General features: G+C 39.7%; 2 protein-coding genes across 5 annotated transcripts in view; both read left to right on the forward strand.

Moving 5' to 3' along the window:
* The window catches only part of LOC120729606 (BTG3 associated nuclear protein), a 37,146-nt gene extending 34,214 nt beyond the window's left edge, over positions 1–2,932 (forward strand). For all 4 annotated transcript variants that reach the window (XM_040025335.1, XM_040025332.1, XM_040025333.1 and 1 more), the window contains one exon: positions 1,888–2,932. In XM_040025335.1, coding sequence (XP_039881269.1) covers positions 1,888–2,004 — 117 coding nt within the window. In that variant the 3' untranslated portion in view covers positions 2,005–2,932. The remainder of the gene's footprint in view (positions 1–1,887) is intronic.
* Positions 2,933–5,066: 2,134 nt separating this feature from the next.
* Positions 5,067–25,654, forward strand: part of LOC120729607 (zinc finger protein 469) — a 200,499-nt gene continuing 179,911 nt past the window's right edge. The window contains 2 exon segments of the mRNA XM_040025336.1: positions 5,067–6,534; positions 21,687–21,746. The gene's annotated coding sequence lies outside the window, so the exon portion shown is untranslated.

Consider the following 25,654-nt stretch of genomic DNA (forward strand, 5'->3'; position numbering starts at 1 on the left):
GTTACATATTTTCGTTCTTCCATTTGTTATTTGCAAGGGTAGAGCTAGGTCTGTGCTATGATAGCTTAAGAGTCTTTCAGTTCTCATTTAAAAAAACAAAACAAACAAACTTGGAATCAAAGGTGTTGAACTTGCCATTTTTACTGCCGCTGTGTCTCATGTTTGTGTTGTGTGTGCTGCTATGGTACAGCTGTGCTACAGTCAATGCTGTTGTCTTGTGACAGCACGTTGGGCTGGAGAGAGAATTAAACGCTGCAGGTGTGTTTGAGGGAACCTTGGATGTGTGTTTGAGGAACAAATGAGTCACTCCTCATGGTCATCGTCCAGAACTGAGTCATGAACCTCATCTTTTACAGGGCTTTTAGACACACAATAACTCGATACATCTTACATCGACTATAGAGACAGTCAGGGAAGCATTTAAATCCGAATGGCTAGCCTCTTGTTTTTCTCCACTTGTCAATCTCCTCATAACCTTTCCCTCCTTCTCTGATATATTTCTTCTGTAATCTATCTTGTCATTCCTCTGCTCCTTCTGTGTGTTGTTATTCACTGTGGTTGTCTTACACAATAAAATGGAATCAGGATATAGCTTAGTCACATTGATTAGTCCACAGGAAAGTCTTCATCATTTGTGATAGGTGTCATTAGGCCTTTACAAGGTGTGACCGCAAAGTTTTGGGACTCCAGCCATTAAAAGATGTAAATTCACCCTATTTTTTTTTTTTCCAGAGTTGTCTCCTTGTGTGCCTTTGTGGTCCTGCTAATTTAAGATCACTCCCTGGAAGTTGGGTTCTGACCACTTCCATTTACACATTTGGGATTTTAGGATGGGCTTTATGAAATGCAGACAGCTTTTTGTGTCAATCTCACTTGACTTTTGTAGCGAGGCAATGATATTGTGTGACTATATTTGACTAGTACGCAGAGAAAATGCTCCCATATCGTGAAAATGAATGTTCGTCACATTTTGGGATGTTTATATATGAGGTTTAAAGCGTATAGCTGCTTACCAACATCATTTTGTCTAGCTTCCCTACAACTGGACCTCCTGGCAGCTTTACAAGCCAGCACTTTTTCCACTTGCCATGTCAAAAATGGATAACTACTTTGTGTTAACCTAAAAGTGCCTATAATCCCAGCTTCTAACTGCTTGTACCCCTACTGGCAAAGTGATCCGATTTCAAGGGCTAGTTCCAACAAAGAAGCTAAATTGAGGGCGAGATTCATTATATAAGAAACCAAAAAAGATTTAACTTTTGGCTTCTTGTACCTTCATTTGGTAGGAATGGATTAAGAAAGGCAGGGAAGTGGTGAGACAGAGGGTGGATGTGATGCAGCAATGAGTGGAGACTTGATCCACTCCCACAGTAAGGCGTAAACTTTTGACAAAGAAAGTCCCAGCCTCAACTGAGGGGAAACATATTCCTTTGAGATCAGGGTACTTTTTAGTCAACTATGTTTCAGTTGGTTAGTTTGTGTTATTGCATGTCTTTTGATCTTTTAACATGTTAGTTATGATCCAAATGTTTGTGTTTAAACACTAAAGTCACAGCAGCTGATGATCAGCTGCAACGTTCTGTCACGTAAAATTGTTTTTGTGAACGGATTTTGGTGGTTTTTATGAGAGCAACACAACAGCTACAGTTACACAAGAGAAAAGACTGTCTGACAGGAAAAAATAAACAGTTAAAATACTCTCTGGAGCCTCCCAAATCATCTGAAATAACCCTTTGATAGACTCCGCTCTTCAGAGAACTTAAGACTGGTTTAAGACTGGTCCTCAGTCCCCCTTACCTGGTGAACATTCAGTAAAAGTACTGAACGTTTATTGTATTTTCACCTTTCTTGTCACCTATTTCATCGCTTCTCTTTTCTTTATCTCAGGCTGCTGAGCTGACACCAGCCCTGCAGGCAGACATGGAAGTGAAAGAGGCCATCCAGGGTGCTATCCATGGAGACAATGGCGAGATCGTCCAGATTGTGACATCTGTGGCCACTTGAGAGTCCATCTGGTTTGACAAAGATTAGAATCTTTCCCTACAGCAGGACCTGAAGAGTCTATGGAACATCGGGGGTCAACAAATGCATACAGTCTGACAAGCGCTCAAGTTAGATAGTCTTTTAACAAATATTGAAGGTCATGGATAAAACAAAGAGGAGCCTTTTTTCTGTTTTCCCCTTGCAAACTGCTTAATTCATTGTTAGCCAGATGTCGCAATGTGGAAATGCTCAGAGATTGTGAAAAGACCAAGATGCTTCAAAATCAACTGTGGCCCCTTCTGGTGGTTTCATCACTATAATGACCCGACAGGCCGAAGAATACACAGCGGGATTATTGTCTCTTCAAGGAGGGTGCTGCTCCTGGACACCATCACCCTGCCACTTCATCAGCACCAGTACTTGTTTACATCAGCTTTGGAAAATAGTGGGTTATTTGGACTTCAGCTGTTTGACTAACCCTGAGATGCCGCAGAGGGTTTGCAAAAATCCCTGAAAATCCCTCAAAACAACCAGCACTGCACTCCTTTTTTCGTCCCTTCTTGTCACAATGATCTGAAGGAGAAAGTAGAATTTGCTGTGGACAGCTGCTCTTTGTCCTAATTGATTTGATTTCCCAACACTCACCTGGATCTGGTCCATATTATCTCTCCTGGCTGTGAGACACTTTATTTTGTTCAACTTGTTTTAATGTTGCTTCAGCCACACAGCTTTGTTTGTTTTTGGTTTATCTAATTGTAACATGTTGAAATATTGGGGGAGATTTAATTCCAGAGGTAGAAGGCCGTGAAATGGAAGAGACCGGGTCAATGGTAGACAGTACAAGTTGCTTATAGACAGCCAGGGAAACCCTGAAGTTGTTTATATCCCCCAGTTTTGTCTCTGTGACATCCATTCATGTGAATAAAACATGTTTGTGGTTGCCATTAAAGTGTGCTTTTGTTTAGCTTTCCCCCTCTAGTTTCTCTCTCTCTCTTTTTTTTTCATCAGACATGGTCATCAAAATAGCTCCAAGACATGACTTCGCTTTGATCTACTACAAACAGACAATCGAAATGAGTCTGAAATGATAGTTGGGGTTTGAGGTCTTGTTTCATGTTGAGCTAATTTATTAGCTATTTTTGAAGTAAATCTGTATCATGTCAACATCAATAAGTGTAGGATTAGGCTACTGTACTGTCAGGAACCTTAACAAAATACAGAGCAAATATAAGCTTTTCCATACACTCGACATGGTTTTTGGCAGGAGACTATAAATTTATGTTTAGTCCTCATTATAATTTTTAAACTGTGACTGCATTTTTTTGTGCCCACTGCGTGTCTATGCCTTTCTTTAAGTAAAGACAAAGGACTCTTATTATTTAGAATGAGCCTCAAGAAATGACTAAGAAAAAAAAAAGATGAGCGAGACACTCAACTGTGTTGGGATATGTTTCCCATGGTCAGCATGATGTAATAGTGTATTTTGGAGTGGGGAAAGGAGTTAGGCGACAAAATGAACTCGATAAAACAACATTCATAGTCTTGGCTGCTTCCTTTTGTTTCCTTTCAGTCTGTTGTTGCTGTGTTTGAGTCCTTTCACACAGCCTCTTCATCTTGTACATTCCCCTCACTGCTTCTCCCACGTCTTGCTCTTCTCCCACTCAACTTGTGTTTTCTTTTCCTTTTGGAAGTTGCATTGAAGTTATACACTAAGCTGGGCTAAAATTTCATGGGATAGTCAGGTGAGTGCATCCCTTGCCATAGCTGAGTTGAAATGCTGGCACAACCCCCTGCTCACAGTGAGCCCTCCATTAAATCTTGGACTTGGAACAGGATAGACCTTGCTCTTCACTTTTACAACTATGGACTCTATTCAGGAGCTGGAATTGGTACCATAACTATGGGCTCTCTCATGGGCTGCCTCTAAGATAACCTGCTGACAACTGAAGCAAATGATAGATGGAGAGATGAGATTGTCTGGAAAGGGAATGTGTGTTTAGAGAGGAGGAGAGGAGTGACAGGCAGAGAGCAGGCGTGTATCTTTCCCTTCTTTCTCAGCAGCTCTGTGTTCACCTGCAGAGACAGTGGGTCTGCTGGCATCTGCAAGTGCCAGCTTCTGCTCTTTGTCTACATCATCCACAGGCAGGCGTCCCTTAGGATGTTCAGCGATGAGTGAAGATCATTTTTGGATCAAAAATTTCTAAACCCTGTGTGTTAATGACAAATGCAGATGTAAATCTGTCTCACATTCACTCTACTCCAAAAGGTCACAGGTAAGGCTTTTAGAAACATCTCAGTCCTTTGAATTGGTTTCTGTTACGCATAAACAGAGAAAAAATATTTTTATAGATGAAATTGTGGGGATTCTGGGTGGATGTATCACTGTTGGACCAGAGTCAGGAGCATGGCTGCTGTTATATGCATCATAAAACAGCACGGGCTTCTAAATGTCAGTTTTTATTGGTTGAAGGTCTAAAAATTGAAGCTTTATTCATTATTTAAACAGACTATATAAAAAGAGAAGTTGCTAATAAGAGCTGTTTGACAGGCTTGCAGTAGGTATTATTAGCAATATATCGTAATATAAAAAAAAAGGGATCCACATACACTCACTGCCGTTTTATAAGTTGCAGGTTTCTAGTGCTGGGTTTTATTCCCCTTTTACCTTCAGGACGGTCTTAATTCTTCGTTGCGCATATTTAACAAGGTGGTGAACAAATGGTCATAAATGGATGAACATGATCAGCAATAATATTTAGGTACATCGTGGTGCTTAAACAGTGCTCAGATGGTACTAAAACATCCAAAGCCTGCTAAGAAAATAACCACTACACTATTACACCACCAGCAGCAGCCTGAGCCACTGAGGATAGATCCACACTTTCATGTTTTTACACCAACTTCTAAATACCACATCTGAATGTTACAGCAGAAATTAAGACTCATCAGACCAGGCTATATTTTTTAAATCATCTGTTGTTTAATTTTGATGTGGCAATCCAAATTGGAGCATCAGTTTCCTGTTCTTAGCTGACAGGTGTGCCATCCAGGATGATCTTCTGCCGGAGCCCATCTGCTTCAAGGTCCAACATGTTGTGCGTTCAGAGATGCACTTGTGCATATTTTGATTGTAACTATTTCAGATACCTTCCTATCCTCTGACCTCTGACATCAATGTTTTTGGAACATTCTCTTTAAATCCTAGATATGTTTGTGTGGGAAAATTTCAGTAGTCAGCAATTTCTGGAATGCTCCAACCAGACCATCTGACACCAAACACCATGAGATGGTCAACATCACTTTTTTCATTTTGTAAAATCTCCACTCTGTTGCTTAGCTTGAACTTAAGCAGATCATCTCGTTCATGTCTACAAGCACAAATGCATTGTTCTGTTGCATTCGTTTAGAATATGTAAACAGTATACAGAAAGTAACACAACAATATAGCTTCACATTTGCTGCTTTAGTTTACATATACAAAGTGGGAAGAAGTGCAAACTTATAAGTTATTATTTATCCAGCTTTCTTATTGATATAAACCTCAATAACAACAACAACAACATAAATATTTATTAGTGCAAAGAATTTAGACACTATGTGAAATACAAAATACAGTTGTGTATAGTTTTTACAATTCCATAATTTTACATCCATACATCAAAGACAAATACCTCCAATTTTGGAATGCTGATTGCGAAATCTGAGCAAACACAGAATAACAACTAAATAAACCTTGTGAAGTGACAGCAATGCTAACCAACTATATAGTCATCCTATATCTCCTCAAGGCACCCTCTGACTTTTTGTGTCTATTGTGTCTGTTCCTCATGTGTATCATATATGATCAGTCCTACATGCTATTTTACTATTTCACTCTCTCGAGACCCCCTATGATCATTCAAAGACCAGTATGTAGAGTTTTAGACACCAGAACTTCCAAAAGTCTGACTTCTGTCAGCACGTACAGTTTCACACTTTCAAGACTGCACAAAACCACAATTTTCCTCGATTCAAGTAACCCACACAGGTGCGTCTAAAATTAATATTAATGGGTCACTCAAGAACAATCAATCAAATTTCAGGCACCAGACTGACATTTTTGATGTTGTCAAAAGCCAAAAAGAGTAAAATCTGACCAGAACAGTTTGTAAGGGTTAAAATGGCCACGAGAAGTTCAGGTGCCGTTGGTAAATCACAGAGAGAGAGAGAGAGAAAAGAAAAGAAAAGAAAAAAGCCCGCAAGGATTAAGAACCATGTAAAGATTGTTCAGTTTCAAAGACTGGATGGTATTTTATTGAGACAGCATAGGGAACTCCCCGAATCGTGAAAAATAGTCAAACCTTTGAGGAGAAGTGGGTGCCGCAGAGTCCAGCCGAAGCTGCCTGAATGGGAGGTCCTCCTTTAGTTTGGGGACCAGATGTGTGAGAGAGGAGGGGTACAGAGGCAACCAGACAACAGCTACAAAATACTTCCTAGTTTCTCTAAACAAACTGCATAAGTTGGCAGCTCAGACCTTCGGCTGAACGCACGCATCTGATATCAGCTTCAGAGGTAAGTTAGATAATTCCACGGCCGTTTGTATTGATTACTGAAATGCGCATTACGTCGTTGCCCTGAAGGTGAACCGAGGACGTGATGACGTGAGGGAGTAACTGCTTTTGACAGACCCAGGGTGTATGATGTCTGAGCTGCTTTTCTGCTGTTCTCTTTATGGTAGTTGCTTCTACTTGACCGCCTACATTCATTCAAAAGCAGTAATTCCAAAAACGAGCGCAAATGTTGTGGCGCGTCATAGCACTTTGGCACAGTGTGCAGTCATCAGATACAGACTGTTAACGTCTAGGAGTGCGCAGCAGGTGCGCCATGTCACCTAAAAATAGACAAACAAAGCTGTAATGAGCTTTAACAGCAGTGATTTAAAAGCGTTAAAGTGGAGGCAGTTTCGTTGTACTGTCAGTAATCAACTACATATACACAACTGACGAGTTGTTGTTGTTGTTTTAAGTTTTTTTTTTTTTTTTTTTAAATATTCGCATAAAAGAGATCACATTTAATGTGATATTAGCAGTGTTGGGACTAACGCGTTATTAAGTAACGCGTTACAGTAACTACGTTATTATTGTGGTAACGAGCACGGTAACTAGTTATTATGCCAAAACCGGGAACGCGTTACTCGTTACTGGGATTTAAATAGGCTCGTTATTCGTTACTTCATGTGGTGGCTATCGCGGAGCTTCCACAGATTCAATAACATTAGCAAGTGTTGGAGGCGAGCAGGTGGATGAAGGAAAACGGAGGCAAGAGGAGAGACACGAAGCGGCCGCTGGTCCGAGAGTGTCAGGTGAACTGAACTTCAGGTAAGAAGTTATAACCTGCAGTCCATCTGGGTCAGATATGGTGGAGTTTATTTTCGTTATGCTGACTTTTTCGTACTGTGTGCTAGCTAGCATGACGGAGTTTCTATACAGCTGGGTGGGTGCTATGTTACTGATGTTGAACTTTATTTTGTTCATAAGGTTAATTATTAGAGTTGCCAACCGTCCTGTAAAAAATGGAATCGTCTGGTATTCAGAGAAAATATTAGGCGTTTCGTATTGAGGTGAAAAGGAACACAGTTTGTCCCGGATTTCAGCTAGAATGGAAAAAGACACAAAGCTGGAGTTTTTCTGCATCTTTACGCTGTCAGCTGCCTCTTCTCCTCTCATTCTCTCACCCTCCCTCTCCTGTTTCTACTTCAATCATGAAACTGATCAATGATCAGCTGATCGGCTTTTCTCTCTTGTTTGTTTATCGCCCACTTTGCGCCAGAAAGAGGAAACCAGCGGATGTCGCGCTAAACAACAGCAGCACTTTTAAGCTTGATCAGCTGTTGTTAGAATTTATTTAATATTACTTTCTACTATCAGCTGATGTTTGCTGGAGCCACAGCTGTAAACCTGCTGGTCATGATGTCGGTTTGGTTATGTGGTGAGAGGGAAACATGAAGATGAAACCAGGAGATGTCCTTACTGAATCATCAGAGCTGTGATGGAGAAACAGGTTTACCTTTTAGGTCACATGAATGAGTTGAAGGGAAGTTATGAACTGTTTCTGAGAGACAAATAACACCAGGATCCTTTTCTAAGTAGCTGACAGCTGGTAACTGTGCAGGGGCGGATCTAGCAAAGTGTTGCCAGGGGTCCATGTAGGGCATTAAAAGGGAAAGGGGGGCACAAGGAAATACTTTCTTATTCTCATTTAAAATGTCTCACTTTTAAAAAAATAATTATCTGAGTCTTACAACAAACAATTGATAGATTGATACATATATACCATCAAGACAGTATACATCACAGTCACAACAGTGTTTATTTTCATTCAAAGGCTTTATGATTTTTCCTATAATGGTGGGCCGGTCTCTAGTCAAATTCCCCGGGACGATTTTTTGGTCCCAGTCCAGCTCTGTATGCAGCTCATCTGCAGTCTGGTGTTACCTACGTCTTCCTATTCAGAAGGCAGAATTTCCCAGTTCTGAGTACAATCGAAAGCACCACGACTGCAGTTTTTGTGTTGGATGTAAAAAGCAGGCTTGGATAGAATCAGGTGTGGGATTTCTCTCGTGGAAATGTGCACATTATTTTTTCCTTTCTATAGGTGGCACAGTGCACTTGTGGCAAGTAAGCAAGCTAGAAGACTGGCAATCTTGGGTATCCAGTTACGGAAGCAACACATTAACAAGAGAATTCTGAGTAAAACCAAAGTTACTTTCCCTAGTAACTAGTTACTCTGAAAGTAACGAGTAACTTGAAGTAACTGAGTTACTTTTGATAGAAGTAACTAGTAATGTAACTAAGTTACTAATTTAAAGTAACTTACCCAACACTGGATATTAGCATTGTTTTTGTGCTGTTAGTATGGGTGAGCTGGTTGCAAGAAATCATCAGAGTTGACTCAGAAGCTTTGCCTGTTTTATGAGCTACAGTGCCATAACCATCAAACCTTTCTTGCATATATTAAACGTCTCAGCCGGATTAATTTATTCTGTAAGGTCTGTGGTTCGTTTGAGCAACTTACTTTAACATTTTTTATTAGCACTGAATGCCATCATAGTAAAATTTCATTATGTTAGTTATGGAGGGCCTACTGTTTAACTTAAGCTGCAGGGAACTTAATAAGATCAACATTGCCTCATTCCACGTAACAAGATTTATGGAAAGACTTTCATTCAGCAAACTATTTTTATGGATTAATATGAATAGCCTAGGCTGTTCTATTATATTTGCATCCAGTACAGTGAAAAATCTGGAATGTTGAATCTAATGCTGTGACTCTGGCACTCTTGTGGATCAGGATAAGAAAATTTACACTTTGTGAGTTTTAACATGCCAGAATAATCATCTGTTTCCAGGGACATTAGGGACTGAGAGAGGTTGTCTAGTTTGGAAAAAGCCCAACTCTAATCCCATGGGAGAACGACTGCTTGTTTGTTAACACCAGAAAGCCCTCTCATGTGATGAAAGGGAAAACTGAATGTACGCTTTTCATTGAACACAAATGTGAGTACTGTGAGATGACCCATTTGATTTCCCTTCTCTTATCTTTGTTATGGTTACAAATATGATTATGCCAAAGATGGCATGCAGTACATGGATTTGTCTGGAGCCACAATTGGCTGATGTCTCAGAGCATGATTTTCTTGGGTTCGACTGATTCAAAAGGTCAGGCCAGGAAAACAGGGACTCAGAGGTTTCGGGGACAGTTGAACACCCATCTCTGATCCTTCATCCCACCATCTCTGGTTAAAATCACCCATCAACCCACCACGAGTCCTATAATGTCACTCTGTATGTGTGAGTGTATGTGGCTGGCTCGCATGAATTTACAGTGTGTTAGTGTGTATCCAGGGGCGAGAGTGTTTATGAGGCTTAATAAATTGAGCTACTTGCCTCCTATCCGAGCATTAATGTCAACCAGAAACGTTCCTTTTGTTATTCTGGGGATGTGCTACAAGCTTCGAGCCCAAGGCCGAGTCATTTGTTAGCTTACTTGATCCCAGTTTGCACAAAACAGCTTGCCACCAGAGTCACTAAAAGTTGAGATAAAGGAAAGCCTTGTTCAGTATTTGAACATATTCCAGGCTAGAATGAGCATAGAGATTTCACATTCAAAGATAATGCAGAAATGGAGCGATCAACAGAATCTGCATGTGCAATTCAGCATGTGTTACTTAAGTGTGAGGGGGAGACGAGACAGAGAGGATCTTGGGATAAAAGATTAAGACAGATATGAGTTTTGGGAAAGAGACAGGGAAAAGGAAGAGAACAGCTACACTGCAGCATGTTTTCTATATAAGAAAAATAGTACAATAAGACATCTTACCATAACAAAGCCTACATGTTTACAAGTAATGGCAGATGTTTTCAAAACAGCTGGCAGATGTTTAGTATAGAAATCATCTTGTAATAACTAATGAGCATTACAATTTACGAAGTTCTTACAAGAAGTTATGGTCAGCTACTTAATAGGTGGAGAAAGGGGGAGTAAGAGTTTTAACTTAGACGTAATTATATTTTTCAGATTGGGCTCACTGTAAAAATGTGTCTGTGTTTTAGGGTGGAAATAGAGTGTCTGTGTGGGTTCTCGAGACCATCCAGGTCACGTTAGTCTAGAGCTTGAAGAGAGGACAACTGGATTTATTTAGGAGATTATTTGAGAGTGTTCTAAGGAGTGAGATATTTATTAACGGAGAGAGGCTTGGCCCTCATTTTACAAGTGATCGTGTTTGTTTAAAAGGCTGTTGCATCATGGGCTGTTACTGCATCATGTGTCCATGATGTAAGTGACCCAACAGGCACAATACCAGGACCCTTGAATTACTTCACTTAGGTGGAATGCATGTTATTATTAACAAGACACTAAGTTTAATGAAAAATATTTTTTTTTGACAATATCTAGTTAATATACCATTACAGCTGTGGACAATATTCAAAAATATTCAATATTCAAAATATTCTGTCTTGGCAAGAAAAGCTTTGAAGTTTGGTTAATTTCCATGAGAATTATGTTAGCTATCCTACTATTATAAAGTAGCCAAATGTTGTGTATTCACTGACAGAGAGTTCTGCGGTATCTTAACTATTCCTAGGACTGCACTCTTTGACATAGACCTCAGATGTTATTTCTGGAATCTGCTGGAGCCATTCTCTCAACTCTTATTATCACTGGGAACAGTCTAGACTTCACTTTTCATATATTTTCCAGTTGTTCTTTCATCCTCTTGTACTTGTCAGTCGTCTTGTGCTGCTTCTTTTTGATGGTACTATGAGGTACAATTGTCATATATACTGCTTCTTGTCAACCACCACTATATTTAGATGGCTAGCCAACAGCTGTTTTTTTCGGCAGGCTCTTAGCTCTGCTGCTCTTGGTCACTTCTGCATGGGTTTGTTTCCCAGTGGGACTTTGAAGATCCTTATCCATTCATGGCAAGGATGTTTCTGTACTCTATCTGTTATGGTCCGTCTAAGGGTGGCCAGACCACAACATGATCCATCCTCGTCAGACCTCAAGCAGCCACATCACACAATTGGTACGACTCTACAATGATTTATTTACAATATGTTATTTCGTTAGCTGGTTATAACTTCAGGGTGCCAAAACAACAAACAAAATGAGTCTATATTAAGGATTTACCAAACTTACCTAATCAAAATACACAAACAAAAGAAAGCTATAATGAAAATAAAAGGCAGTCCACCCCTACGAACTCTTTGTTGGGATGAGCTGAGGATGAATGAATGGCAGTCCATGGCAGCTTCAACATATGTCATCTCCAGCTAGATAACCAATCCATCTTCTGGATCCACCAATCACGGAGAGGCACCTGCACACTGAGATTTACATGCTAAACAATAACCCTATGACATCAGTCGTAGCACCTCCTTTCACAAGAATTAACATTCCTCTAAATGTTTAATTCAAAGAGCAAGTTCCAAAGATCTAGACAAGGCATCAGCCAACACATTATCCTTACTATTTTTGTAGTTGAGATGAGATGAGATAGCCTTTATTTGTCAGTTGCAGGTCTTTTGCCCAGTTGATCTGCAAGTCTTCCCCTATCCACAGCCCAAATGACTAGTTGCCTGAATTTAAACCTAACTTTACTCCAAGTTTGTCTACCATAATTTAATGATTATTGGGACTAGCTAGACTCTCATGAGAAAAACACAATTGCACATTCTCACAGGTTATGTGTGCCCCCCCCCCCCGACCTTTCTAACTTCCAGTAAGGGTTCATCTAAGATAATCAGTCATCAATATGTAGGTCCTCTAAGCTAATCTTCATATGCTAAACCAGTATTAAAATCACACAGCAATAAAGTCCAGCGCATAAGTCTTTGGTTTGAGTTGCGCATTTGGAAAAGAAACACTAATGGATTCTGATCGGTAAATGCTCGTACAGGCAGCACACTCAATCCAACGTAAACTTCAAAGTTCTGTGAAGCAAATAACAAGGCAAGAGCCTTGTGATCTATACCTTGTTTATTTTCTTGCAAGAGAACAGCTCCTGCACCAAACAAACTGGCATCAACTTCCAGTTCAAAGAGGCGCTAAACGTTTCTCACGGAGAGGCACCCGCACACTGAAATTTGCATACTGAACAATAACCCTACAACTTCAGTCATAACACAGGCATACTCATGCATCGCAGAATGTTTTCTCACATTACTTTGGTCCATATCCCTTGATAAGTTTGTAAACTTGTAGCTTTTCACAAAGTATGATTTGTTTACCACCAAAGATCTAAAACGCATCCCTAGAAATCATGTGAGAATGTTCAGTTTGCCTATTGGCCAAAGTTGTCTTGGGTGAAGGCAAAGTTTTATGTTCTGGATTAGTGGACAACACTGGAGAATTTACTTCCAATATTCATATTTATCTGGGCAATTTTGTTCTTTTTATGTCTAATTGCTCCTCCTGTAATCCTGCACGCCAAAGCATACCTGGCTTGCAAACCTCTTTCGATTGGAGCTGGATTGAGACTGCCTTCTCCAAAGGGTTCCAAAGGGTGTTTTTACAGTGTTTTACATCTCTATAAATGAACTGCATCAAGTGGGAAATTGAAGCAGAGTTTAATTTAAACGTACTAAACAACTCAGGTGTGAAAACACCCTCAGTGTTCATGGCTTTGGTTGGTCTACAGTTGGGAACCTTTTCACACCAAGTGACTGTTCCTCAGAAAGACCGACTAAATTTGATGTTTTTTCAGCTTTTATTTATTTTTTCTCAAAATTTATTCGTATAACATTGTTTATTGGGAACATTTTTTAACTCTAAGCCATTCCCAAAATCTGGTTTTCTTCACTTATTGGTCATGATTAGTACACACTGTTCATCTCTAATCATCCTCTGATCTGCTTCCTGTCACATCACGTTGCTCTATTAATTTTCCCTAACAACCTCCAGAAGGTGTGTGGCAAAATTGAAAAGAAAACTAGAAACAGATCCTCGTTAAATCACTCACAGTCAAGTATATCACATGCTTGGTTTTATTTAGGAACAGAGGAAAGCGGATGTGATGTGAACTTCTTTGCTCAGACTGTTTATTGGCTAAAGTGTTGGTGTTCAGGTCCAATCGGGGGTTTTGTGCATTCTTGATGATTATGGTGGAAGTGGAGGGGCAGGGCGGAGGGGGGTAACTTTCCAACTCTGACAGTTATGTATGCAATCAGTGCTGAACAAGAACCTTTTCATTTTAGGGATGCGCCCTGCCTGAATAGCTCAGCACAGCCGAAGAGAATTAGGTGAATGCTGTTGCACCCAGCTGTGCCTTGGATCAGCAATAGTTTAGTGCAATTACAAAGTAAGAGACAAGATCAGGAAACACCCAAAGGCTGTGCTGTCACTGCTGAGCAACGTGATGAAGTGAGTATGGATGGTAGTGGACCCCAGAAGACCGAGGGATGAATCAAATGTTAACAAGGAGGAATAAAAAAAATGAAAACCAAAAACTTCTGATCTTGCTTTAAAGAACACTTCACATGACATCAGTCATTTCTTGCAAGGAAAAAAGGTGGCACGAGGTCATTGCACAATGACATGCATAATAATGTTTGATCGTCACTGATAATGTTATGATTATCAAAGATCAATGTAGTAACAGTAACATTTTGCAGTGTATGATACAATTAGCACTGAAGTTGTTGGTTTGTGTGTTGGATGGTCATTTGTTATGAAAGTGATTCTCCAGCATCTGGTTCAGCTCTTCATGATCATGTGATCTGTGGGTAAAATAGTTTGGTGCAAGCACACGCACCGACACATCTGTTTTATTCATGTTGCGGGACATTACATTGACTTATATTCATTTCCTGGCATCTTCCCCTATCCACAGCCCAAATGACTAGTTGCCTGACTTAAAACCTAAACCTAACTTTACTCCAAGTTTGTCTACCATAATTTAATGATTATTGGGACTAGCTAGACTCTCATGAGAAAAACACAATTGCACATTCTCACAGGTTATGTGTTTTTTTCCCCCCTGACCTTTCTAACTTCCAGTAAGGGTTCATCTAAGATAATCAGTCATCAATATGTAGGTCCTCTAAGCTAATCTTCATATGCTAAACCAGTATTAAATTAACCAAATTGAATGCACCACATAGAGCCTAGTGTATTTGTCGATCCTTATCCTGCCTTCTTCATCTCTACTTCCCAATAATGCTTTGCACACATGCACAAAAACTTCAGTGATTAACAGCTTGCTGTTAAAGTTATGATAGATACACCCTGCAGTGAAATCAGGAGGGGATTAATTACACTTTCAGGATGTAATTGCTGAAGTCATTCATTACAATTAGGTCACAAAGCGGTTATTGATGTTGTGTTGAGATCAATTTGCCGTCAGAGATAGCAGATGTGAATTAGAGGAATGAACGAGAAGTGAGCGTTAGTGAACTGGCTCTCTCTTTGTCTTTGAAACATTCCTAGCGACAATGCAGCGAGTGCTACCTGAAGAAATATTGACAGAAACATGACAGTGGATTCCTGAGAATGTGTGCTAGCTGTACTGTCTGTGTATGAGTGCCTGAAAGGGGGGTGCCAGTTTATATTACTCTCCTGTGCCTTTTTACATTATGTTTATATTTTAATATAAAATAATGGCATTATTTGTGAGCTATGTCTTTTGGCTTTCTGTTAGTCAAGTGCGGGATATTGATCTAGGCGGTTAAATAGCACAGGTACACTTCAGGGACAACAATGAGACAATTGTCAGTGCAGGCTTTCAGCTTTAACGAAACTGTTGTAATAAATATTTTGGAATTACAGTCATTTTTCTGCACAACCTCCCGATGTTAGAGGCTCAAAAGTAATAATGTAATATAATATAATTTTAAATAAATAAACCTGAAGCCTAAAAAACCACTCGCATTTGAGGATTATGCTTTTCTAGCGCTTTACTGCATTCAACTTCAGTTGCTGCTCATTTGTGGATCTCTTTGTCTTCAGTTCTGTCTTCAGTACCTGAAAAGCTCTGTTCTTCTGAGATGAGGTGACTGACTTGGACATTGAAGAACATCTAATTTCTTTGACTTGAGAAGCTAGTAAGCTTTAGGTCATTATTCATTTGCATTCTTTTAACAGCATTTGTTTAAATCTGACTAAAGAGTATAGCCTGATCTTGATGCTTCTATTAGCAGTCACATCATCAAAGGACATTACTGCCCAATCCCCACTGGTATCCCTGCGCCCACCATGTTTGACAGAAAATGTGATATGCGTTGGATCATGAGCTCTTTCTTTCCTTCTCTGTACATTCTACATACAAGTTAATTTTCAGTCCAAATACATTTGGTTTGTTTTGCACATTTTTGTAAATCATCTGTGTTTGTATTCATGAATGCTTCTCTTAGTTATATGACATGCCTACCTTCTTAAATGTCTTCTTGGCTTAGTTAGATTGTGATGTTAATTTTCTTAACCAAGGAAAGAATTCAGTGGCTTCTGTGGAGTCCCAGGCATTTTGGTGTTGCTGAGCTGGCCAGTGCAGTCCTTCATTTTCAATATCTCTATGGACCACATATTGAGATTTCCAGAGAACAGCTACCGGATTCAAGTTAAGTGCCTGAATCAAATCCAAATCTTTTCCCTGATGAATTTCTCCTGAAATGACTTGAAACTGACAGTTCATTGTCCAGTTAATTTTGAGCCTCTTGAAAATTTGATACTATGTAAAATAATTTCTGTAATGAAAACATTTGCTACACCCCTTGAATCAAAGGTGAAAATCTGCACATCCACCACTTCTTTATTATTGATTATTGAAACACCCAAAACACATCTGTCTTTTTGTACAGAGGAAAATTTGAAAACTTTGTGTCATTGCTCAGCAAATTATGGACCTAACTGTAATTATGTAATATAAATGAAGTAAATTGAACGGAGACTCAGTGACTGTTTTTCTAAACTCTTTCACTGTGTCCTGCACCCAAATTTAATATGCTGTTTTGCATACTTGCTTCTAAAACTGTGGGCTTAAGAATTTCTGATGATTGTTTCTATTTTATTGTTTATTATTTGAAGTTGGCAGGTTTGGTTTGGTTGGTTTGGAAGCACATGCATTATGTATTTTATTAGACATTTTGCAGTTTTGCGGAAAATGCAGTAACCGACAGTAATATCAAACAGACTATAGTGCAAACAATGGTGTCATTCTGAAAGGAAATCAAAAAATGGGTCTGCTGGATTCTTCATATAGACTCAGAGCAGTCCATGTGATCGTAATGGTTTATTAGATTCTAAAAAGCAGCATTTTATCTTTGTTCGTCTTATTCATTGATCTATGTTTTGTTTATAAATTTAGCCACATTGCATCATTGTAGAACTGAATTACTGTGTAAACAGTAGTTCTGGATTATATTTAATATTACTGTACAACAGAGGTATTCACATTTATATGTTATGATAAGACATCTGATCTAGGTCATTATTGACTAGGACCTCCACTCTGGGGCTTAAAATCAGAAGTCACTGCTTGTGCTGAGTGATTGCATTTTGATTAGACAGATCTCGGTCATTATTGTTTCAGTTCTGACAGAACTGTTGCTGCGTGTGTGTGTGTCTGTGTGTGTGTGTGTGTGTATTCAATATATCAATTCTGCTCTCTCTGCTATGCATGCTTTCACATTTTAGGCCCACACAGGGCTATAGCATCTGCTGTTGTGTTAGGGGCTCATATGTCTCGAGGAGCTTAAATGGCCTTAGAGTTCCCTGGAATCAGATGAAGATGATGAGGAAGATGATGAGGGGGTTGGGACTGTGAAGGGGGAATAGAGGAACATGCTGGGCAGATTTAGGAGATTTTCGAAGACACATCCATGGGCTTGTTCAGTACTGCTGACAGAAATTTGGACCATGTATGTATAGATCTACTGTAAAAACTGAAACAGAACAAAGAAAAAAAAACATACATGGAAAAAACCAACCAGCTGCAGAAGATTTTTTTAAAATAAGGGATGTTTTGTGTCAACTTAGGTTAGCAACATTAAGTTTGTCCAATTTGGTACTCAGATCTGCTCATGTTCTCATACGGGTGAGTTTGGATCTGGTGATCCCAGGGTGCATAACTGACCATCATTACCACATGTAAGGACAGTGGATCCATATTTTAACACACAAATGGAAAATATAACTTTATAAAATTAGTGCAGTGCAATGGCTGACCATCGTTTCTGACATAAAATAGGTGAATTTTGCACTTGCCATGTGTATAAGTGAGCAAATACATTTAGTTCCCTCACTAAAATGTGATTTGTTCCTAATTACTCCAAGCACCATGGTGCAGGGCCATGTCAGCTTACATTCTTTACACCAAATTGTTTCTTTAATTTCTTGGATCATTTCATCAACATCTTGGCAAGACTGGTGCACTTGGCAGTTCTCAGAGTTGGAATGAGTAGTTCCAATCCTTGAGAACTAACACCTACGCATACACAGTGGCCTTAGTTACCTTGGATAATTTACGAACGGTTATCTGAAGTGTTTTCAACTTAAGATTTTTGGTTGATTGCACTACATTTTCATAAATGTTGTTTGGAAATATTTCAAATTTAAAATGACTGTTAGAATAACATGTTTGATGTAAGGCTTTCTATGGCGCTTCCAGCCAAAGTACATACATCTCTATGCACGGATTTTCTATGTTCTCTGAAGGCATTGCAGGTCTCTACTTTCTTCTGCATTTGTGTTTAGCTTCTGGGAAGAATGGATTATTCATTGTTTAGGATCTATTTAATGGCAAGAAGCTCAGGGTCAATTCAGAATAGCGATTCATTGATAATTCTTTAAGACAGGACGTGCTTCATATCCATAATAAACACGAGAGGTTTGGCTGTTCCTAACCAAACTCCCAGGTGGAGTGTACATCTGCCTAAATGATCTGTGTCAGGAAAAGCACAGAAGAAGTGGCAAAAACAGCTGTGGGTGTTCTCGAACACACGAAAACCACAATTTTCCACTGCAAAGGGGGTTGCAGTGTGATACAGTTTATTTAGCTCATCTTTCTGGCTAGCTCTCGTGATGATGGTGGGAAGCCAGAGGCATCAGCGGTGAAGGAAATCTGTAACTTTAGAGAGAAAAAGGAAGATGAGACCTCAGCCTGCCTAAGCCAACTGGGCATTTGACTTTATCTTTTCGTAGTTATTTCTTCTCTGAGTGATAGTAAACAACAAAAAAAGTTAGTATTTTGGCAGGTTAAACAGTTAATCCTGGGAAACTCCTACGTTTTTGACTGGGATCTTGAAGGAGCTGCTGAGAGAATGACTCCATTCCCAGATAACAATGCTTAGCAACCATCTAGCCAGCTAAAATGAGCATGTGAACACTATCACCAAAGTATGAAGCCAATATCTGATTTCTAGAGCGTGAAACAAACACGCTAGAGCGCTGTCTTTCTGCCTCTATGATTCATTGTAACCTGAGAGACATGTTTGCAATGATTTGATAAGAACAGATTACATCCTCATGTGCAGCCAGTGTTTGTGCCAGTCATTTCTGTCTGTTACTGATACATCTCAGTGTTTGGCCTAGAAAAGGTACACTGTGTACTTCGTGGTCCTTGAAAAAAAAAGTGGGCTTATAGTTAACAGCTTTCCAGTATTACACACTAAGCACAGTCAGCCCACCTTGATTCAATTCTTGTGCATAAAACAGGATAATCCTTCCCCCCCCCCCAGTGTAATATCAAAACTATACTGTGGCAGTACAGTTGTCTTGTCATTTCTGTCTGTCACACACTATTCCCAGTAAATTTTATTAGCAGCCATTGTTCTTTGGTATTGTTTGTAAGGTCAGTAAACTGCTAAAACAACAAACACTCTGTTTAGCATGCCTTTGTTGTTTCCTCTTCATCACCTGTTAGTGATCTGCTTTATGTATCTCACGTGTCTCTGAGGCTAATCAGCCCTGGCTATTAGCCCAGAGAACCATATGGTGCTCTAACCCATGTTTGCTAGCCTGCATACAAACCTCTTGTACATTAGACCTAGATGCACACTGTGGCTTTTTTCTGTATACATATTGCATAGTTTGTATAAGTGTCTCAACTACTGTACTCTAATTGCTCTCAATGACTTCCACATGCGGCTGTGCTCTACAAGTCTAACTTTCGCCACAAGGTTGAGAAACAGATATACCCGTGACTTCTGTCATGAAAAAGAGAATCACGACTGGGTAGTGTTGTTTTTACTTAGTGCCTAGTCCACAGAGAGGATCAATCTCCATAACTAGCACGTGATATTGCTTGGGAGGAAATTATATAGACTTCTAGCTTTATCCTTGACTTTTCAACCATAAAATTAGTCGTATTTATTTCTGAAAAAAAGTGCAGGTCATGCTCGTGTTGCACTTTAACAAAACAGTGCTTAATATAGTTTAAGTCCCTCTCGAAAGTGGGGTACAGTAATCATAGTTCCAGTCTGGCAACAAGCTTTGAAAATCAAGTTTTGAAAGTAAAAGTTTTTGGGGTGTTTTTTTTTCTCGTTCTTGTTTTGCATCTTTTTTCAAACACCACCAGATATAAATTACAGATTGTCACTATCCAGCTGGGCTGAGTTCAGCTGGAAATAGGACCGCGTGCCAAGCTGTTCTCTAAAATGACTCATTGTCAGCATTTCCACTTTGTGCCGGAGGCTACCAGGAAAACATACTTTCAATGTTCCTCAACCCTAAGCTGATTTTAAAGGACCTAGCATGTTCTCACAAGCAACTGTCTGTGCTGTTCTGGCAGGCCTCTATATCTCAGACTCGTGTTTTATTTAGTTAAGTTTTGCCGAATATTTATTTATTTTATTTAAAGCAAGCTGTAAAATGCTGGCATCCATTATCATACATATTTTTATTGCTCTGCTGGGTATGTTATTGTCCTGAAGTAAATTTGTGAATAAATGAAAACAGTAATTGGAGACGTTTATAAAAACACATGTTCCTGTGGGCACAGACTCGGGATAAACAGTAAAGCCGCTGTGTTTTCACTGAGTATCATTGTTACCATTGCTTTATGCGCCATCCCAAAATCATTCCTATCTTTTGCTTTTATGTTGCTGTTGAACCTGGAGAAATCATATTCCATTAGCTGTTGCTGTGCATGCAGCACACATGAACCTCTTTTGTGTCTTACCAAAAAATATGTGATCCCAGTGTTTGACATTCCGTTTTTACCGCTGCAGTGTTTGGGCTGGGCCGCTCTGTTGTCATTCTTCTGATTGATTAGTATTGTTTGCGCTGTTTAGTTTGCCAGGGCTGTTTTTTTTTCCCTTTTCAACAGCTGAAGCAATCCTACTGTTTCATTGTTGGCTTTCTGAGAGAGTTGGAAAACAATGCTGTGACTCTGAAGAGTCACTTTTATTTGGCTCCAGTAAGCATGAGGCTGGCAGGTCAAAAATATGGCCCGCGGACAAAAGCTGGCCTGCCAAGTGTCCAATTAGGGCTGCTGGATAGCTTTGAAATCTTTTCTTGTATTTTGAATTGAAAGGCATTGTGTTGCAAATTAAGAATGGATCACAACATGAGAATGGTTGTTCAGATTGGTAACTTCAACTTTGCCAGAGGTTTGAATCATTGTCGGTTTTATAGCAGTGTTACTGACTAAGACATTAGCCATGGCCCGTCTTAGCAAACTCAAGAAAGGTGGCTATGCCAACAGGCTATGCCAACACATTTCTTTGATTTATGACTGCTGTATTTCTTTGTAATGTCAGTCGACTGATTGAATGTGGAAAAAGTGAGACACATTGTTGAAAACGCACTAATTCCTCTTCAGCATATGTTCTGTAAATGTTTGGCTCATCAAAAGTGAATGTCTTAAACATTTACTTTTATTTCTGTATGTTGAAAGACAGAGTGGGAAATTTGCAGGTGTTTTTTATTTGTTTGCTTGCTTGTTTGTTTCTTAATTGCTTTTTTTAATGGCTTTTCTTATGCAGCCCACATGTGCTCGGAGAGTTTACATGTACTAAAAGGAGTCTGACTTCTGTGCACTAAGCATTTCTTTTTCCTGATTTTGTTGGCAACATCCTGTTGTGCGTATTTGTCTTTCATCAAGATCGATGTGTGCCTTTGCTCTTCTGCATGTTCTTTGTGATATATCAGACTTTTTTGGTTCTGATCTGAATCTTATTTTACATAACTCTGTGTATGTAACACACTGTTTCTCTGGTCTCTCACAGGAGGGTGGGACCAAGCAACAGAGAGCTCAAAGAGGTACATCTCCAACAGGAACTCAAACAGTTAAGTGAGAAATTACTTTTGCTGCTGCACGGTGGAACGGTGGTTAGCGCTGTTACTACACAGCAAAAATGAGTTTAATTCCCCATCAGGCCGGGGCCTTTCTGTGTGGAGTTTGCATGTTCTCCCCGTGTTTGCGTGGATTCTACCCGGGTACTCCGGCTTCCTCCCACAGTCCAAAGACATGCAGTTAGTGAGGACAGGTTAATTGATCAGTCTAAATTGGCCATAGGTGTGAATGTGAGCATGAATGGTTGTCTGTCTCTGTGTGTTAGCCCTGCGGCAGACTGGCGACCTGTCCAGGGTGTACCCCGCCTCTCGCCCTATGGCAGCTGGGATAGGCTCCAGCAACCCTGAAAAGGATAAGCGGAAGCGAATGGATGGATGAATTAATAGCCAATTATTGTTTTGTAATGCATGTATACCAACTGTATGTGATTGTATGTATCTTTAGTGCCAAATGCCGTGTATGTGACCTTCTAATGTTACACAGTATAACATACCGCTTCAATTAATGTAAGTATTGTATAATGTATTCAATTTGTCTGTCTTTCATGACCATCCGTGGTAAAAAACAAACAAACAAACACATTAACATCCTTCTGTAAAGGTAAACATTTAATTGCAAAACTTTTAGGCCTTTTACCAGAAATACAAGGTCACAATTTTCAGTGTAGTAGATTTATTTTATAAATGCGGGGAAAAAGCGTTCACATAGCATAATATTAAAGGGTGACAAATTTTGCAAATGTTTTTTCTACTTTGTGGAAGATTGTGGCGGTCTTTGACTTGTATTAACAGTAACCCCACTGGATTCCTTCATTGTCAGGCTAAAAATGCCTGATCAAAACTGCTGGATGTACTGTAAGAACTGTCAGTGCTAGCAACACAGTGTTGACAACTGCATGAAATAGGCTTATTTTTAAAGCTTCGTTTTGCATTTTTTGGTTGCGCTCTTGTCTTGAATGCAAGTCTACTTTTCCAGTGTCACTGGAAAATTATTCGGTTTTGTCAGCAGGAAGCTTCACACAGTGTCGGCGCACATGTTCTCCAGCTCTCCTGAGCACTCTGTGGAGCAGAGAGTGGTAAAATGTGGAACCACTGGAACAGAGCATTCCTGGTCATGCAATGGCCTGTGAATCCAGCTCCAGCCACTAGGAGGCAGTGATATAATAGTGATGATTGCTGAAGTTGTTTATATATATATATTGTCTTAGTAAATTTCTAGGTTCTTAGCTCTCAAATATCATGACATACTGATGGTATATTGCTTATTTTAGTAAGTATCTGAAATGTGGGCATGGGTGACTGATCTTTTGTTGAACTTACCGTTGAATATGATTACCCCAATCAGTCTAATCACCCCAAGCAATCTGCTTCTATACTGTAAATTTCTAGCAAGGAGCAGTTGGGTAATCCAGAGGATGTACCACTGAATGCATAACCGATCTAATTAAAATGGAAGAAATCCAACAAAGAGGAACATTTGGTGTGAGATGTGCTTTGTCATTAACCACCTCTGGGCCTCAACACAGTTTATAGAACACATTATTAACAACAGCCCCCAGCTCAGTATAAAGCATCTTGAGAAAATATTTTCCTCACAAGTTATCAAGATTTAGAAAAAAAAGATGTGTGTGCAAAAGCATGAACTGTTCTTCCCTGAAGCGAATTAAGGAATTGCTTAATGTCTGTAATTCAGTGCAGAAATCTTTTTAACAGTGATGCAAAAACACAGAAAATACCTTCCATTATGTATTGTACTTTCCCTACCAGTCAACAGGGCAGCTTTTTAAGACAAGAAAACCCTCACAGATGCTTATTTGAATAACTCAACCATACCTTCAATAAAAAAAAGAAGACTTTATTCCTCTCTTAAAAATTAAAGGGAATGGTGATAAATAGGAGCAGTCTGAAGGTGTTTTAATAAATACACAATTTTTTTAAATGTAATTTATTTTGCTGTGTTCATCACGTGTCTGTGTTCCAAGCTTTTTGCAGTACCGTTGTAGCCCCGAGCCAACAGAATTGCATCTAATTTAGGGCATTACTCTATAAAACATAGTGAATCATAAAAAGCTGCAGGTTGGGTGCAGGATGTAGTTCAGCTGCATTCAGAAAACCCCACAATATGGCACTAAAACACTACTCATGTGAAACAATAAGAAAGCAACGTTTCACTTTTTTGACTTGTGTCTTTGCTTTTTGCTAATGCACACCCTGACCCATTTACTCTACCTCAGCTGTTCACAACCGCTCACAAAGCCTCTGATGTTACAACTTTTGTCCAGTAAATTTTTACTTTGATTCTGTGTGATGAGGTTTGGTTAAAGCTGTGCACATTGCTAAGCATGTTAGTGACAGCATTATCAGCCAGGAGATGGACCTTTTAAAGGCTGCAGGGTGGCATCTGAAGGGACTTTGGAGGTGAGTTTCACCTCTTTTTCAGTGGATCAAAATCATGATTTAAACACCATATTACAAATGGAGCACTTGACATCCACTTACTGATTGTCTCTATTTTTCTGAGTGTACGTGTAATTTTTGTGTGTTAGGTGAGCATGACAGAGCTGTTGCAAAGGTTTGTTAAAGCCAGCATGAGCATATCTTTTTGAGTCTGTCTGAAGGTGGCTGTTTGACCTGCGCCCTGCCAGGGCTCGGGCTTCTTTCCTGGTAAGAGGATACAGTAATGTTTCACGCTGCTGGGTGCTGATGAAATGTATTTAAACAGATTGATGTGACCTCTAAATCCAAACAGGTTCAAATGTTCATCAGAAGAAAAGCACACCGCGCACACGTTACCTCACGTTAGGCTGTTAGTGGACCTAATTTTAGATCCACTGTGCGAAAAGAAAATAACTAACCAATGGATGAGTAAAGCCCTGCTTGGCATAACACCTTGGTATTTTCTCGGATTTGTCGTGCTAATGCGTTCAGCATCGTGTCTTTTGTGTGGAGATTAGCTCTCTCCTGCTTATTTTGGGCGAGGCTGAACATGTTGTTTGGACAGGTCTGCGTTGTACTTTAGCCACGATGAACCTCTGCCAGTATCGGCTCTCATTCACTGACAGACTGTGGAAACTATATTACGCTGTGACTGATGCATATCTCTTTCCATGTGCGCGTGTGTGCATTTGTTTATAGATATATTGTTAAGTTCAAATACTGTTTGGAATATTATGATTCATCACTGGATGAGCTTGTCTGTGCAGATGTGTTATTGGAAACAGTTTGCATTAGTTACACAGAAAAATATCCTTCCAGAGATTAAATACCATCTGTGGTGAATGCGCTGCATGCCCTTGTAGGTCAGTGGAACGGTGCACAGAAATGGCAGGTGTTTGGAGAGCTTGTATCAAAATATTTCCCCATAGCTGTGTTTGCGTGTGCCTGCTGTCTGTTGTCTTTCTCTGGTTGTCTCTTTGTGCGTGTGTGGACCACCCAAAGCCTTTGAGGTCATAACAATAACAGGTCCACTTCCTTCCAATGATATTGCGGGGCTCGTACAAGGGCTAGACACTATCAGTTCACATCGCAGCACCAGCAGCCCGACTGTTTGGTGGTCTTGTCAAAGCTGTGCATAAGTTATTCCCACTCTCAGTGTTTTTTTAATCTACATTTGCAGATTCCTAAATATACAGTCACAGACTTGTATTTAGTTCGAGGAAGTCTGGGGATCTTGAAAAGCACCAACATAGCTCAGTGTGCTAATTGCCTCAGTGTGAGATGTGTCAGCCTGATGTTGCAATTAGCTTCTTTTTTAAAAAAAAGCCTCTTCTGCAAGTCTTCTCTTACTGTTTACGAATGTTTCTCTACTTTTCTTTTTTTGCCCCTTGACTTCCGTGTAAACAAATTCCTCTGGTTAGACAGCACTTTCATTTTTGTGATTCTTCATTCTGTCATTCTTTCA

The sequence above is a fragment of the Simochromis diagramma genome, unplaced genomic scaffold, assembly GCF_900408965.1.
Source record: "Simochromis diagramma unplaced genomic scaffold, fSimDia1.1 OVJJ01000293.1, whole genome shotgun sequence".
Classification (NCBI taxonomy): Eukaryota; Metazoa; Chordata; class Actinopteri; order Cichliformes; family Cichlidae; genus Simochromis; species Simochromis diagramma.